Here is a 16720-nt window from a genome sequence, read left to right as displayed (position 1 = left end):
TGTTGTAGTTTGGGCACTCCGTATCTAAAAGGTTTGCCATCACTGTCTTATATCATACTAATACTGAGGAATAAAGCACTAGAGCTTGTGAATAATTGCTAGTATAAAGTAGGGTGGCACCGCAACCACAATTTTGAGTGTGATACGATACCCAGAAAAATATCATAAAACTTTCAAAAAATGAATTAAGTATTAACTGAATGTTAAGTGTGCGGTCACATGGGTGGTTTACATTGCGTTTAGAAACCCTATCCAAACGCCTGGGGGTGGGGCTCAGCCAAATTGCATATGAGTTTCCAATGTAACGCATGCGATCAGTAATGATCAACCAGCGATTTGCGAGGAGAGCTTTAGTTTTTTATGACAGTTTATAATATGTAATGTAATGGCTGTCCTAGTACGATAAATAAAGATAAAATGTACAATTTATTTTGTGTCTTATGCATTTTAATTAATTCAGTTTAACTATAAAAAAGATAGAGAGATCTCTTATATACCAGTGCATTGAGCTTGTGTTTTTCTATGGACGCTCTAGTCAGAAAAATGCTAGAGGTGGCACTCAGAACCATCTATGTGGGTTTCCTAGGCCATCGCCCCAGCATAGCCTTTGCCAGACAAGGCCTACTGCTGCAGTCCAAGGAAGCCCAGGAGGTGCCACGCTCAAAAAACGGACAAATGGGAATCAATCCAATGAGTGGGGAAACAATGCCCCGCTGTATACTTATACTGAGCGCGACATAGCAAGTTATTATCAATAACCCCAACACAAATATCAAGCCAATAATATAAAACACACAATATCCAAGGTATATCACACAGAAAGGGAATAGACAGTGGGAGAAGAGAAGAAGCGAGATGGGGATAGTATAGTCCACTCACTAGGTAGCTAAGTATTCCCTATACCCAACGCCCAACCCCCTCCCACTTCCTGGTGTAATCTTACTGCAGTAGAATAAGTGGGATGAGGTGTTCCTGAACAGTGTAACAGCTTGTGAAGCTATATAAGTTGATTGTTAGAAGGGAGGGGCCGTGGATAACATTGTAGTAACCAGTAAGCATGTCTGTCTGCCCTTTGTCTATTTGTCATTGTCACTAGAGTATTTCATACTGTAATCATTTCCCCAAATGTCATGCAATATGGTCATGTTAACCTACAGAACCTGTTCTGTTTGTTTGCAACTAAGAATCTAGCAACATGTAAGAGCGTGCTTCTCATAGTGTATGTATGTAACTGTAATGTAAAGCCCATCATTATCTGTGTGTACCATTTGCCGGGACACAAAGAACTTCCCCCTCAGGGGACCAATAAAGTCCTATTGTATTGTATACTGCCCACTGCCTGCATCAGTAACTTGAGGGACCACACCAGTTAATGTCAATTTCTTGCTCTCTGTGTTGGAAAACTGCTGCACTTAAGCTTATGCACAATCCCACTAATTCCACAGAGTCTGCCATCTAAATGTAGGTAAAATCTTGCTCCCATTGTGTTCTACTTGATATCGCTTCAGCTGATAAATTTGGATAAAAGTCTCTGGAGCTTTACTGTCACACACAGAAAACAGACGCTGCTAAACATCGTGTGAAAGCAAAGACATCTGAGAACATGCATCCAGTATAATATTGGAGGATTTGATAATGAGACTTGGAAAGAATGCAGGGCCCCGGCTTATGTGTCCAATGCCTCTGTCACTATAGCTCTTTGTCAAGCTGATTCATTCCGTATGTGCATCCCTCACTTCCGACTATTTTTCGCAGCAAACCGTACCCCGCAGGCAATCTCCACACTAGAAATGCAGAGATAGGCTTTCTGCACATACATCTGTTGAGGTAAATTAAGGTATGTAATCTGTACTGCCATTTTCTGGTTGGAGGAAACGTACTGGAAGTTCAGAAACTACTTTATTAAAAAAATGGTCTTATTTGTCTAACCAATGCACAGATGTCATACATTGCATATTATCTGATCATATTTATTCTCTATTAAAGATTGCTGGAAGACAGTTGCCCCCCCCCCCCAAAGCAATGCCCCTGAGAACTGAGTGGGGCGGTTCAGGTGCCACCAGTGCCCGTCCTGTGCAGCACCAAAAGACACCAATACTCCTCCAAAGCGGGGCTATGGAGAAGATCCTTAAACAGGTTGTCCAGTCATAATTTATCCCCTACCAGAATGTATCTGGCATCGGTCTCAGTTTTTTGACGAATGAGATGCACCTTATCCATTTAAGGGGTTACCTCACAAAAACAAACTTATCCCCTAGCCTACGGATAAGGGGTTGCTTAATGGGGTTGTCCGCAGAACAGTTGCACCCCAAATGAATATAGAAGCAGCTCAGAACTGAGCCGCACCAGCATTATGCCCCTTGCAAACGACTGGATTTTTCCGGGTGTACTCTATCCGTAGCGTTTCAGTACGTGTAGCATGCACTCACATTCATTTCATTGGGTAACATGTCCATCCATGTGAATGAGCGCATTGCCCACCGTACTGAAAAAGACAGATCTTGCTCTAACTTTTTTCGTATGTAAAGCCGTGCTGCACTCCTCCCTATGGAGAGGGGAGAGATGCCTTCTCTCCTTCTCCAGCCGAATGTATGCTATGCCCAGGTCCCTGCTTGGGTGTAGCAAACATTGTGTGCAAGGAGCCTTACAGAGATGAATACATCACCAGCGCGCCTGTGCGACCTGTTTCTCTGCTTATTTGTGTTAATAGACCCCAGTTTATGTGATATGTAAAACTCCGACCAAACAGCAAGTTTTCCACTATCCTGCCAATAAGAGAAAACTTACATTTTCACTATATTGACTGGATGACCCCATTAAGTGACCCTTTTATCCATATTCTCGGGAATAAATCATTTTGCTGAAAAACTAGGATCTATGGCAGATTTCGGTACCAATTTAATGTAAATTTCACCACAATTTCATAAAACATGGGGCTTTGTGCAAAAACCGCTGTATCTAAACTTTTATTATACAATGTTAAATATGCTTATAAATTTAAATTGTGTAACAAATCTGTAGGATCTTCCACTGAACCCAGCATCACCTTACTTCCTCAAGGAAATCCATCAATAAAAAAGTTCTCATTGTCAAAAATGTGTGTCCCTATAGAGCAGTGATGGCGAACCTTTCAGCGACCGAGTGCCCAAACTGCAACCCAAACCCCCCTTATTTATTGCGAGGTGCCAACCAAAAATTAAAGTAGTAAGTTACTGCTCCCTGTTCTTCAACAACTTTCAATCAGATTGGCCTCCTGAGGACAGCAACACAGTAGAAAGATGGAAAATTTGCATCAGTTTAGCTTCTTTCCAGTGTCCCACTGTACACAGAGAATCCTCCAAAGATAATTCGGCCCTGTCTACTCACTCTCCCTATTCCTACAGTTTGAAGCAGAGAAGCAAGTATCAAAATATATCTTAAAACAGCATCTTTTAAGTTGCTTGCAACTGCAGGAAGATTCTTTGAGTTCTGTCTGGTGTGCTGGGGTGATGGCCCGGGTGCCCACAGAAAGGGCTCTGAGTGCCGCCTCTGGCACCCGTGCCATAGGTTCGCCACCACTGCTATAGAGCCTGACAAGGGCAGATCTGACTGTATAATGGGAAACACCCAGATGGTAACAAGGTCATCCCTAGCAGGAATAACAGGAATAGTTCGGGGCATAGTTATAGGAAAGGACAATGATAAGACAGGCAAGTATACTGTCAAACTGGGCTATAACCAGTTTCTGCATCTAAAAGTAGAAAATGATTGTGCTGAATGAATAGAATTAATCACGGCACCCGGCCTGACGCTTTTGCTAAAGCTTGAGCCATAATCCTGGAATAGGCTGTAGCAGAAGTCCACGCCAGTCAGGACAGGTACAATAATGAGCGCCCGATATACCAAGGGGTTAAAGGCGAATTGTGTGTCTGTTATCACGACCGATAAATCCCACCTAAGAAATTCTTATTGCACCGATTATCAATAACATGTCGTTAACGTAACACTAAAAAACTTGAAATGAGTTACAAAGTCTGATAATAATAATAAAAAAAAAAAGAGGGTAAGCCACAGATGAGAAACCGCCACATACATTACAACAAGAACGATACAACAAGCCAATGGAAAGCTTCTGGCAAAGTCGTCTGAAATTCTTTTTTACCCCAAAATGATTCTGTGCGTTGCATCCTTAGAGTGGTTAGACAAAAAAACCTCTGGGTTGAGAAGCAGCGGAGGTTGGCAGGGGCACAGCTTGCAGGACATATGTTAAAACATAATTTTCATTGGGTTAACTCAGTCAAGAAGCAGGAGAAAAAGACAAAAAGGAAAAGAAAAAAACGGGATTACGGTGGTGGGTGCTGGATGAAATCCCCAAGTGGCGCCAATCATTTAATTGTGTTTGCAATAGAAATGATAAATAATTGTCTCGTTATGTGGGAAGAAACTGCTGCAATGCATTATATAGGACAATGTGGTGATGTCACATGTGTGGAGCAGTAAGAGATGTAAATTATGATTCAGCTGCCACCGCACATGTAATATCTCAGGTCGACGTGAATATGGACGTGGATGATGTGTGATAGTTGTCATGCCGACAGCACTGTATGCCAGGAAGAAAATGTAACACGTTGTATAGCAACCGTGTCATGGGAACATTTTACTTCCAAGATTAGGAACACAAACTTTTTTTTAGCTTCTCATCTCTGTTTTCACAGTGGATTAAATAAAGTATAGAACTTAAAGGGGTCTCGTGCTTTCTAAACATACCTCGTATGTACAACAGATACACTCTGGTGCACTAAAAATACTGCTGTTCAGTTCTTAAAGGGAACCTGTCACCAGGAACCTAATTATCACTAATGACAAGTTACAGAAGCCCATCACACCCGCTGTGCAAATCTGCCTTTCTGCTTTCTCTAAGCATTTGCATTACAATATAATTGTGTGTTATAACTTACCTTGCACCTTGACAAAATCATCTGTGTAGTCCCAGGGGTTGCCTTTTGTTTGGCTGCATTTTAAAACAATACATCTGTGCTGCTTACTCCTCAGCTCTCAGCCCCCACCTTTATGCTCCTGTACAGCTCCACCCTCTCCTACTGATGTCAGCTCACCAGGCTGTGACCTCAGTGAAGGAGCAGGAGGGAGGAGCTGTACAGGAGCACAAAGGTGGAGGCTGAGAGCTGAGGGGAGCACAGCACAAACAAGCCACATGTTATGTTTTGAAATGCAACCAAACCAAAGCCAACTCCAGGGACTTAACAGAGGATCATGTCAGGAAGCCAGGCAAGTTAAATCACACAATTATTTTGTAAAGCACAAGCTTAAAAAAGGCAGAAAGGCATATTTTCAATGCAGGTGTGTCTAGTGAAAATTAGGTCCCTGCTGACAGGTTCCCTTTAATGCACTTTTGTTTGTCCTAAAAATGTTCTTCCCTTCTTTTGGATTAAAATAACCACACCATATTTGGTGCCTGCTACCTATTTCTCCATTGAACTAAAAAACATTGAGCATGTGCCACAAGTCATTAGTTTCAGCTATTTTTTTCATTCAAAAACAGACGAAGATGCAAAAATGAAAACAATTCCATGATATATTTACTTCCACCAAGAGCTTCCTTCAACAAGTGGGTTCTTTACTGTAAGAGCAGTAAAACTATAGAAATATATGTCTCCAAAAGCGTTGATAATCACACTGTTCCTTACCTTTAAAGTTCGTGTTGGGGCCCAGCCCGTCCCATCTATTGAGTGTTCTCGTAGTAAACTGAAAAATGAGAACAAAGCAGATATATTAATGGGGAACCCAAGTCGTGATTAATCGCTTGATCTCTAAAGTTATAACTTAGGCTCTGCTGAGACATGCCAGGTTTGGTGGGCAATATTTCTACTAGGGTTCTGTGGGTATTTACCTTTAGAGGCAACACAGGGCCATTTGATAGCACACATTTGTAATTTTTTATATATCGTATAAAACTTATGAAATACGGTAAGTATTTTATATGACAAATAATCAGAAATCATGTAGTGTTCTCTTCGGCAGTCTTTTTTTGAACTGCAGAGGAACAGCTATAGTATCAGTTTCAGAAAACTAATTGTATTTGCACAGATCCTGGTCAGAGGTTTTTCCAAATTGCTAGAGTCAGGAGAGAATGTGGAGGATGGACAATCAATAGGTTAGGACCTTTGCTTATTTTATATGGTATTTCGAGCATCAAAACCTGAGTCAGCGTAAATAGTAAAAAAAAAAAAAAAAAAAAAAGATAAGGAACCAGCAGGATAAATAGAGGCTTTTACCTTAAACATATTTCCCCTGTCTCTGTGATGTTCGGATGCCAGATCCGTGTTAAGCATTTCACTTTTGGAGGCTGCACAGAAAGAAGAGAGACATGCCACAACGTTAGGACTGGAGAGTGACAAGTAATCCATCACACGGCGGCTGCTCGGTGTGGAGCTGCAGCTATATTTCAATGCCAATAATCCAACTGGAAAAGAATGATTTCAGACATTCTCCGCTTCCTCCTGACAGCTTTCTGGTAATGGTTCTGTTATGGATGATGTCTGGCAATTGCTGAGAAATGACACAGTTGTAGGTAACGCTGAGGTGCGTGAAATTCACATTTCCTGCCAATAAAGCTTAAAGGGGTATTCCCATCTGGGCATTTACATTTAATTAAATTCATTTGCCTTATGTAAACATTTCTTCAATTGGATGTTAAGAAAAAAAATGTTCCTGTGTGAAGATAATTTCTCATGAATGTAGTCATGTTGTCTCTTAGAAACCAGATAGCTTCCTCGGATACGACCACGTCTCACGCTGGCAGCGGTGGCCAGACTTGGGCTATAGAGTCCTGCCGGACCACCAGGATTCAGCAATCATTACCACAGGACGGCTGTAGGACATACAGTAACTCCCGGACATTTCATATACAAAAGCAATTTGTTTCTTTGTGCAATCCCTCCAGCAGAGGTGGCCGTATATGAGGAAGCCATCTCGTTTCTAAGGGCCAGCATGACTACATTTATGAGAAATTATCTTCACACAGGAACAATTTTTTTAATAACATCTAATTGAAGAAAACAGTAGTTACTTACCGGTAATGATGTTTCCTCGAACCACGACGGCACCAACCAGAGAGAGGGATCCGCCCCCAGGGACAGGAAACCTGAGCATAAAAACATGCTCCTCCTATTCTGCCTCAGTGTTTACAGAGACTTGGAAGAGCCATATCATTAGTACATCAGAAACATATAATCTATATATCGTTTTCCATGTATGCGTAATTTATATATATATAATATATATATGTGTTTTTTTTTTTTTTTTTTTTTGTATGCAACACCCGTGAATTATCCTATAGAAACATAGATTTTAGGAAAGAACACCCTGGGTGGGAATATACCAGGTGCCGTCGTGGTTCGAGGAAACATCATTACCGGTAAGTAACTACTGTTTTCCCCTTCACCACGACGGCACCAACCAGAGAGATTTTCAGAGAAAAAGTATTAGGGAGGGATAACAGAGGAGAGAACCTTCCTCCCAAAAGAAAGTTCAGATGACCCCGCCACATTCACCCGATAATGTTTGAAGAAGGTGTGGGGGGTAGTCCAACATGCAGCCTGACAAATTTGGTCCAAGGAGGCATGTCTGAATTCTGCCCAAGAGGTGGCTAGTGCCCGGACAGAATGGGCGTGAATATTCTCTGGGGCAGATTTCTCAGCCAGTTCGTAAGCCAATTGTATAGTGACTCTAATCCATCTGGCGATGGTTGCAGATGAAGCCTTGGAGCCTTTGTTTCTTCCTGAAAAGAGAACAAATAAACTATCTGATTTTCTCCAGGATTTTGAAACCTCTAAGTATTGGAGAATACTGCGTCTAACATCAAGGTTATGAAAAGATTTTTCACCTTCTGACCTAGGATTTGTGCAAAATGATGGAAGAATTACCTCTTGGGACCTATGAAAATTAGAGACCACTTTTGGAAGAAACTCAGGGTCGGGTCTTAGAATAATCCTATCATGTAGGACAGAAAAGTAGGGGGGTCTACATGACAATGCTGCTACTTCACCTACCCTCTTTGCCGAGGTGATGGCTGTTAAAAATACTGATTTTAATGTAAGAAGCTTAATTGGGATACTTTCTAAAGGCTCAAATGGGGGACCAGATAATGATTTCAGGACCAAAGACAGGTCCCAAGGGGGGAGTCTAGATCTAATAGAAGGACGAAGTTTCACTGAGGCCTTAATAAATCTAGATATCCAGGGATGACTAGCTATATCCTGGTCATAAAGAGCTGCTAGGGCTGACACCTGAACCTTCAAAGTTGCTGGTTTTAACCCTTTTTCAAGCCCCAACTGTAAGAAGCCTAGAATAAGCTTAAAGTCTGGGTGATCTATGTGTATGTCATGATTTCCTACAAATGAAAAGAAAGCCTTCCATGTTCTAAAATAAATTTTGTAGGTGATAGGCTTCCTGCTATTCTGCAGAGTGGATATTACCCGAGAAGAAAGTCCCCTCTTTTGTAAGATTAACCTTTCAAGAGCCATGCCGTTAAATGAAGCCCTTTCACTTGAGGATGATAGATAGGACCCTGGAATAACAAGTCTTTCCTGTCGGGCAGTATCCACGGGTCTGCGATTGACATATCCCTGAGACTTGAAAACCAAGCACGGCGTGGCCAAAACGGGGCAATGAGAATCACTCTTGCTTTGTCCCGTTTTATCTTCCCCACCGTTCTTGGTATTAACACCATGGGAGGGAAGGCATAGAGTAGATGGTAGTGTCCCCAATTTTGGGAGAATGCATCTATGGCCAGGGGATGGTCTCTGCGATTCAGGGAAAAGAAGTTTTTTACTTTTCGATTCCCTTTGTTGGCGAAGAGGTCCACTTCTGGATACCCCCACAATTTTGTTATCATGTGGAAAATTTTTTCGTTCAGAGCCCAATCTCCCTGGGAGATGAAATTTCGGCTCAGAAAGTCTGCCTGGACATTTTCTGTACCCCTTATATGTACTGCACTTAGGGATTTGAAGTGAACTTCTGCCAACTGAAAGATCTGGGAAGTAATTTGCATTAGGTGTAACCCTCTTGTGCCTCCCTGTTTGTTTATGTAGGCCACAGTAGTGGTGTTGTCTGACCTTACTAACACCCTCTGTTCCCGTAAGAGTGGAAGTGCTGCTTTTAGCCCTTTTAGTACTGCCAATAACTCTTTTGCATTGGAAGATAGGCCGTCTTCTTGTGGTTCCCAGTTGCCTTGAAAAGACTGATCTACTACTTGAGCCCCCCATCCCCAGGGGCTGGCATCTGTAGTAATTATTCCTTCCCAGTCTAACACCCATGGGAGACCTTGTGTTAAGTTTTGGGGAACTAACCACCAGTCTAGAGATTTTAGTACTATGTCGGGAATTCTTATTTTCTTGTCTAGGGATGTTGGACGCTTGTCCCATGTGATGAGGAGAAAATTTTTGGAGTTCCCTTGTATGATACTGAGCCCAGGGGACCGCCTGAATGCTTGCCACTAAACAACCCAGAAGAGACATGGCCCCTCTGATGGAGATTTCGGGAGTGGAGATTAGGTCGGTTACTCCTTTTGTAATTTTCTCTTGCTTTTCTAGAGGAAGGAAAGTTTTTTGACACTGGGAATCCAGCAGCACCCCCAGGAAACTTTTTTGTGTTGACGGGGTTGTACAAGACTTTTCTAGGTTTCTGACCCAACCCAAGAAATCTAGGATTTTGCATACCCTGTCTACCTGGTTCCTTACTGCATGTTCTGAGGCGCCAACTAGTAGGAAATCGTCTAAGTACGGGATGAAAAGACCTGGCTCTTTTCTTATAAAGGTTGCCATTTCTGAAATAACCTTTGTAAAAACCCTTGGTGCGATGGCTATGCCAAAGGGAAGTGCTCTGAATTGGAAATGCAAGATCCTTTGACCTACTTGAACCGCAAGTCTTAGGTACTTCTGGTATTCCGGATGAATTGGAATATGGTAATAAGCGTCTGCCAGGTCTATTGACGCCATGAAACATCCTGGGAATAGCAGATTTACCGCAGACTTTAAAGTTTCCATTTTGAAACTTGGGATCTGAAGATGTGAATTTAAACCTTTTAAGTTTATTATAGCTCTTAATGACCCGTTGGGTTTTTTCACCCAGAAAAGAGTTGAATAAAAACCTTGACCCTTTTCCCCCGATGGTACCTGACACAGTACCTTTTTGGAAAGAAGAGTAGCAATTTCTGACATCATTGCTAGTCCACCTTTTCCGGACGGGACTTTTGTAATTCTGAATCTCTGAGGAGGGAGCGTTGTAAAGTCCCAGGTTATGCCTTGTGAGATGGTACTTAGGATCCAGTTGCTGTCTGATATTGTTTTCCAGGCCGGGAGGAAAAAGGAAAGTCTTCCTCCTACCTGGGGCCTTATGTCATTGTGGATGGGAACGGGCCGGTTTGGACTGATTCCTAGACTGGTTAAATAAGAACCCTCTATTCCTCTGTGGTCTGGAGGAATTTGGTCTGGAGTCTTTCTCTCTCCTTTCAAACCTTGCCCTACGAAAGGACCGAAAGGATCTTGATTTATAAGGAACATAAGGGGAAGGGAATCCCTTCCTCTTATCCCCCGCTTTTTCTAGCAAATCATCCAGGACGGGACCGAATAAAAAATCTCCATTACAGGGTATATTACACAGTCTGCTCCTAGAGGCCAAATCACCCGACCAGTCTTTTAGCCAGAGGGCTCTTCTTGCAGAGTTTGATAGTGCCGCAGATCTTGCTGATAGTCTCAGACTATCAATCGAGGCGTCTGCTAAAAGAGCCGCTCCTTTCTGTATATTTGCAATAGAGGACTGCAGACTTTCTCTAGGGACTTTATTTTGTATATCATTCCCCAATTGGCCTAACCACATCAATACTGCTCGGGCCGTGCAAGCGGCTGCCACAGCTGGTTTGAACGCATTTGTCGAAGATTCCCAAGTTTTTTTAAGGTATCCATCCGCTTTCCTATCTAAAGGATCCTTTAGGGAACTAATATCTTCAAAGGGTAGGAAAGCCCCACGGCCCATTTTTATGATCGAAGCATCCACTTTAGGTGGAGGGCCCCAGGATGAAGTATTATCCAAATCAAAAGGGTATTTCCTTTTAATTGCTCTGGAAATAAAGGATTTCTTGTCAGGGTTTTCCCACTCCTTTGAAATTAATGTGGAAATAGTGTTATGAATGGGAAAAGTGCGTTTTTTCTTTTCCGCTAAACTTTCAAACATAATGTCCTGGACTGACTTTGGCTCTCTCTTTTCCTCAATGTCCATAGTGGCTCTAATCATTTTTAACAATTGATCAGTGTCCTCCGTTAGGAATAAAGGACGCCCCGTCAATTCCTCCTCAGAGAGCGAAGAGGTTGTTTCATCCTGAATAATACCCTCTTCTTCAGAGTTTGAAGGGTCTTCCGGGGCTGTTACAGTGGAAGGACCCGGAAAATTTTTATCCGGTAATATAGGTGCCGGATTAATCGTTTCTTTTACTGTCAATTGGACCTCTTCTCTAATTACCGAACGAAGGGTCTCCAGCCATGAGGAGGATTCCTCTGAGATAATCTTTCCAATACAGGAAGCACACGTATTTTTTTCATAACCAGACGGCAACTTCCTACCGCACATCCTACATTCCCTGTGGTGTGTTTTCCTAGTGGCTTTCTTGGGAGTTTCTTCTCCCTAAAACCATTAAGAATCAGAACATTAGTGTGTGTAAGTAAAAATGCCCCATCGGGTAACTCACCACACCTTCATTACCGGAGTTGGGTTCTTCAGGGGTTCAGGGAGCTCACGCTTATCCGCCATTCTCCTGGCCTGAGCTGCAAAGCACCAAATGCTTACTCCTGCATGGCGCTTAAATGTGAAGAGAATCCAGCCAGGCCACGCCCCCTTCCGGTTCCAGCTTTGCCGGCTCGTTCTTCTATTGCATATACACATATGCACAGAACGAGCCCAGCCAGCTCCACAAATACCCCGGTGGATATCTCACCGGTGGGTTTTCTCTTCTTTTCCTCCTGTCTTCACGCTGCCCACTCCGTTCCAGGCAGCGCCGATGCGACCCGGAAGTGAAGAGCAAGCGCTTCCGGTCGCGCGCATCAGCCACCACAGCGAGGCGCAACACAGGAGGAGAAGGACCACGTGGAGCCAGCCTTCTCCAGAGAGACGCGACGCGCCCCCCCGGTAAGTCAGAACTGCGGGCACCCGACGGAACCAACCAGAGGTTCCCTCAGCCCACGCTCAGGTCCCTTCCAGGGACAGGAAACCACTGAGGCAGAATAGGAGGAGCATGTTTTTATGCTCAGGTTTCCTGTCCCTGGGGGCGGATCCCTCTCTCTGGTTGGTGCCGTCGTGGTGAAGGGGAAATGTTTATATATGGCAGATTAATGAAACTGAATGTGAATGCTCAGACGAGAATACCCCTTTAAACAATTCCACATGACTTTAATTTGTGAGAAGTGACCTGGAGAGAAACTACCTTGTGTTCTTCTAGATCCATAAGTCTAGGAATCAGAAGGTACACAAGACTTTAACCCTATTGCTTGTGTTTTACATATGTCGGGCACTAAATACTTTGAGATTTAAATTCATTAGTGCAAAAAATTACTGGGGTTTTCCTAAAAAAGTTTTCAGATTTAAATTCCTTAGTGATCTTTACACAATAAAGATCACTTTAACCCCCTTACTTTACAATGTTAGACTGTTGGGGGGCGTATACATATACATTGCCATAGGCCGGCAATGGGCGCACAGCACTCGTGTGGCACCGTACCGTTCCGTACCCGGGAGAAAGATGGGACATGTCCTCTCTTTTCCTGGAATACAGTGCTAGGTTTCTCTGTTGAGAGGGGCAGGGATGAGAAGCGCTCACCCCCTTCTCCTCTCCTCAGTGCCGACGTGTGACTGTCATGCTACAATCACACCTTCACCTGAATTTAGCCTTGTTTTAGCTCTAATTGTGACAAAAATCCCAAGCCATGGAGTAGGTATCAGAACTAAGAAGAGATTTTAGGGATTTCATAGGTGGGAAATCGTATAATTTTGTACACTGCAAGCATTGTGTTAGTCCTCTCATTATTTAGTTGTCATGTTATACTTCTCAAAATAATATTTTAACTCACAAAATGGAATTCACTTATATTTTTGGGGTGTTTGCGGCTGAATTCATACATAGCGTTTAACACATGCATTTCAAAACGCACGGCTAAAGCTGAAGTGAGATTTTCCTAATCAAACTGATAACATTTGCGTTTACAAAACGCACCACACAATGTTAACACACGCGTTAATGCTTATGTAGATGCAAATATTATCAACTTAATTAGGCAAATCTCTCTTCCTCTATTGCAGAGCATTCTGAAACGTTATATGCCACGTGTGAATGCACCCCGAGCAAAACAGAGAACTTGATTAAAATACTCAAACATTAAAATAACTAACTCCATTCAGATGCAAGTCTAGGTTATATCTGATCCTAGGACCCCATTACATCAAGCCTACTGCTAACCGCCAAGCCACAGTAACAATATGTTTCATTAGAGATAATGAAAAAGCCATAAACCTTACACACAATTCATGATGAATAGTAAAAACCACTTGTGATTGAGCTCTAGAGAAGATGAGCAGTGAACTGCAACTCCTGGGAATATGTGTAGAGAAATGATTCCTGATTGCAATCCTCATACCATCCGACAGACGCTCTACCCCCTGCAACCTTCACCTTCTGATAATGGAAGGGGGAACGGGACGTGCCAAAGGCAGGTATGAACGGAGCCTTATTGTGTCTGTTGGATGCATTGCATCAGATCTATAATCCATACAGATCTAGCTGCTGAGAACTGCTTAGGGTGATGGCACACGTGGTGTTTTGAATGCATTTTTTGGCCATTTTTAAGCAGTCCGTCAAAAACCGCATGCGTTTCTGAAAAACGCATCAGTTTTTGACCAGTTTGAATTAAGATTATTGGTCGAATCTGTCAAAAACTAAAGTGTTTTCAAAAACGCATGCATTTTTTGACTGACTGCTTAAAAATGGCCTAAGAATGCGTTCAAAACCCCACGTGTGGCATCACCCTAATCTGTGGGGGTAGTGGATGTTGGACCTCAACCAATCTCATACTAAGGACAAATTCTATAAATATGTAATCAATATTTTTAGCCCAATAAACCCCTTAAAGTGCATTGAATTGGTGGGCCCTTGGGCATCTTGGAATGTATACACATATAGCATTAACCCCTTAAAGACCTGGGCAATTTAAAATTTGGTTTTTTTTTCATTGATCCCATTTTCAGAACTGTATGACCTTTATATCACTTTTCATTTAGAATTTTTATGGGTCACAAAATGGTGAAAGAAAACTGAGTTTTGGACATGCTTTTTAGGGAAAAGGGGTAGATTGGAAATTTTACATTTTTCTAATAGTTTTTCCATTTTTTTTAATTTACTATTTTGTTAGCTCCCCTATGGTGTTGAACCCTAGGGGTCTTATTGCTTATGCAATATACTGCAATGCGGATGTATTGCAGTATATTGTGAATAAACAGCTCTTTTATTGTCAAGGCTGTGATAGACAGTGTTAATTGGCAGCCATAGGAGTCTCCCAGGTGTCATGGCAACCAATTAGCGACCACTGAAAACGTCACGGGGGGTTCTAATTGGCAGCAATATGGTGGCGCCCATGTGAAGCTATTCAGGTTACCGGACGCAATTGCCACTACCACAGCAGTTAGCGTCAGGTTTCTGCTCTGCATGGAGAGGATTAAGCCCTTTAGCCTTCCCCATACATCTAGTACCTCTAAAATACATACATGTACTATAGGCAGTCCCAAAAAGTTTAAGGGTACATTCACATCCAGTTTTTAGCAGAAATAAGGTGCATACTGCAACATCTCCATCATAGATTTGCAAAAAAGAAAGTTGTATTTTTAGTTCTGCGTAGAGAACACTTACAGATAATTTTTTTGGGTGAAAAACGTGTATTGGCAACATGCAAAATAAAGAAAAAAAACATATAAATGCAGCTTATGTAGTGTAACCCGGAGCAATCCCCCACCTTTGGAATAAGTTAGTGGCTGCTACATAATGAAGGCTAATGGAGCGGTGGGTGAAGTCATTACCATCCGTCCTAATGCTCTCCCCATCACATTGCTAAATGAGATGCCCCCATCCCTGATAGTGGGGCAGGAAGTGCAGTGACAGCATCTCCGAAACGTACGTCAGTGAGGAAATGAAAAAGACCTTGGCTGCGCATATCACACAACCACAAAGAAGAAGCGACGGCTCATTTATTTCCTGTGAGAAGCAGCGAGCGGCCTTATCTGCACAGGTAACAAGGGAATTACCTCAGCCGCGTCTGTGAGGGCTGGCAGAGGCCAGGACACAATGTGATATTACCGGCAAAGGCTCAGCTGGGAGCTTCACACGTCCACAGCCTTCAAGGACATGAGTCAAATTTGTCTTTTGTAAAACCAATGTTAATTATCTGACAGATTTAAAAGCCTAAACCATAAAAGTAATAAAAAGAAAAACTTATGAGGCCCCTCGCTGTAAGCTGCCCCCCCCCCCCCACATGGTTTTCATCTGTGGAGTATTTGAAGTATTATTCATTCTAGATAACTTCTATAACATTTTCTATTGTTATCATGGAGTCGATTAAAGACAAATGATCTTTTCATCCCTCAATCCGATGTACACATTAGTTTAATGTCAGTTTAATCAATTTATTGACCAACAACCTAATGAGTATGTTGGTCTACATGACTTATGTCAGTGAGAAGAGTATGAGGTACCGTATATACTCGAGCACAAGTCAGGTTTTTCAGCACAAAATTTGTGCTGAAAATCCCTAACTAGGCTTATACTCGAGTATATAAAAATTTTAACACTGTACTCACCTTTCCGATGTCCCCCGTAGGTCCTCTTCTGCTTCCGATGCCGCCTCAGGTAATTCGGATCCTCTTTTGGTTCTTCCAATTGTCTTCGGGAAGTTCCGCTCCTCGCAATGCCGGCGGCTCACAAACAACGAAGTCGGCAAGTGGCTGACGTCATTTTGTGTAACGACCGAGTGTGAAAACCCGAGGTGGCATCGGAAGCAGAAGAGGTCCTACAGGGGGCTGGCTGGCTATATACTACAGGGGGCTGGCTGGCTATATACTACAGGGGGCTGGCTGGCTATATACTACAGGGGGCTGGCTGGCAATAAACTACAGGGGGCTGGCTGGCAATAAACTACAGGGGGCTGGCTGGCTATATACTACAGGGGGCGGCAGGCTATATACTACAGGGGGCGGCAGGCTATATACTACAGGGGGCGGCAGGCTATATACTACAGGGGGCGGCAGGCTATATACTACAGGGGGCGGCAGGCTATATACTACAGGGGGCGGCAGGCTATATACTACAGGGGGCGGCAGGCTATATACTACAGGGGGCGGCAGGCTATATACTACAGGGGGCTGGCTATATACTACAGGGGGCTGGCTATATACTACAGGGGGCTGGCTATATACTACAGGGGGCTGGCAATATACTACAGGGGGCTGGCAATATACTACAGGGGGCTGGCAATATACTACAGGGGGCTGGCAATATACTACAGGGGGCTGGCAATATACTACAGGGGGCTGGCAATATACTACAGGGGGCTAGCTATATACTACAGGGGGCTAGCTATATACTACAGGGGGCTAGCTATATTCTACAGGGGGCTGGCTATATACTATATAT

The 16720-nt window shown here is 43.0% G+C and overlaps 1 protein-coding gene across 1 annotated transcript in view; it reads right to left on the bottom strand.

Annotated features, from left to right (window-relative positions):
- The window catches only part of UBE2F (ubiquitin conjugating enzyme E2 F (putative)), a 137842-nt gene that overhangs the window by 38742 nt on the left and 82380 nt on the right, over positions 1-16720 (bottom strand). The window contains exons 6-7 of the mRNA XM_072121398.1: positions 6273-6343; positions 5685-5742 (exon numbers count right to left, since the gene is read on the bottom strand). Of these exons, the coding sequence (XP_071977499.1) occupies positions 5685-5742; positions 6273-6343 (129 nt within the window). The remainder of the gene's footprint in view (positions 1-5684; positions 5743-6272; positions 6344-16720) is intronic.

Source organism: Engystomops pustulosus, chromosome 8 (assembly GCF_040894005.1).
Source record: "Engystomops pustulosus chromosome 8, aEngPut4.maternal, whole genome shotgun sequence".
Taxonomy (NCBI): Eukaryota; Metazoa; Chordata; class Amphibia; order Anura; family Leptodactylidae; genus Engystomops; species Engystomops pustulosus.
This window is presented reverse-complemented; position numbering and strand designations above follow the sequence as displayed.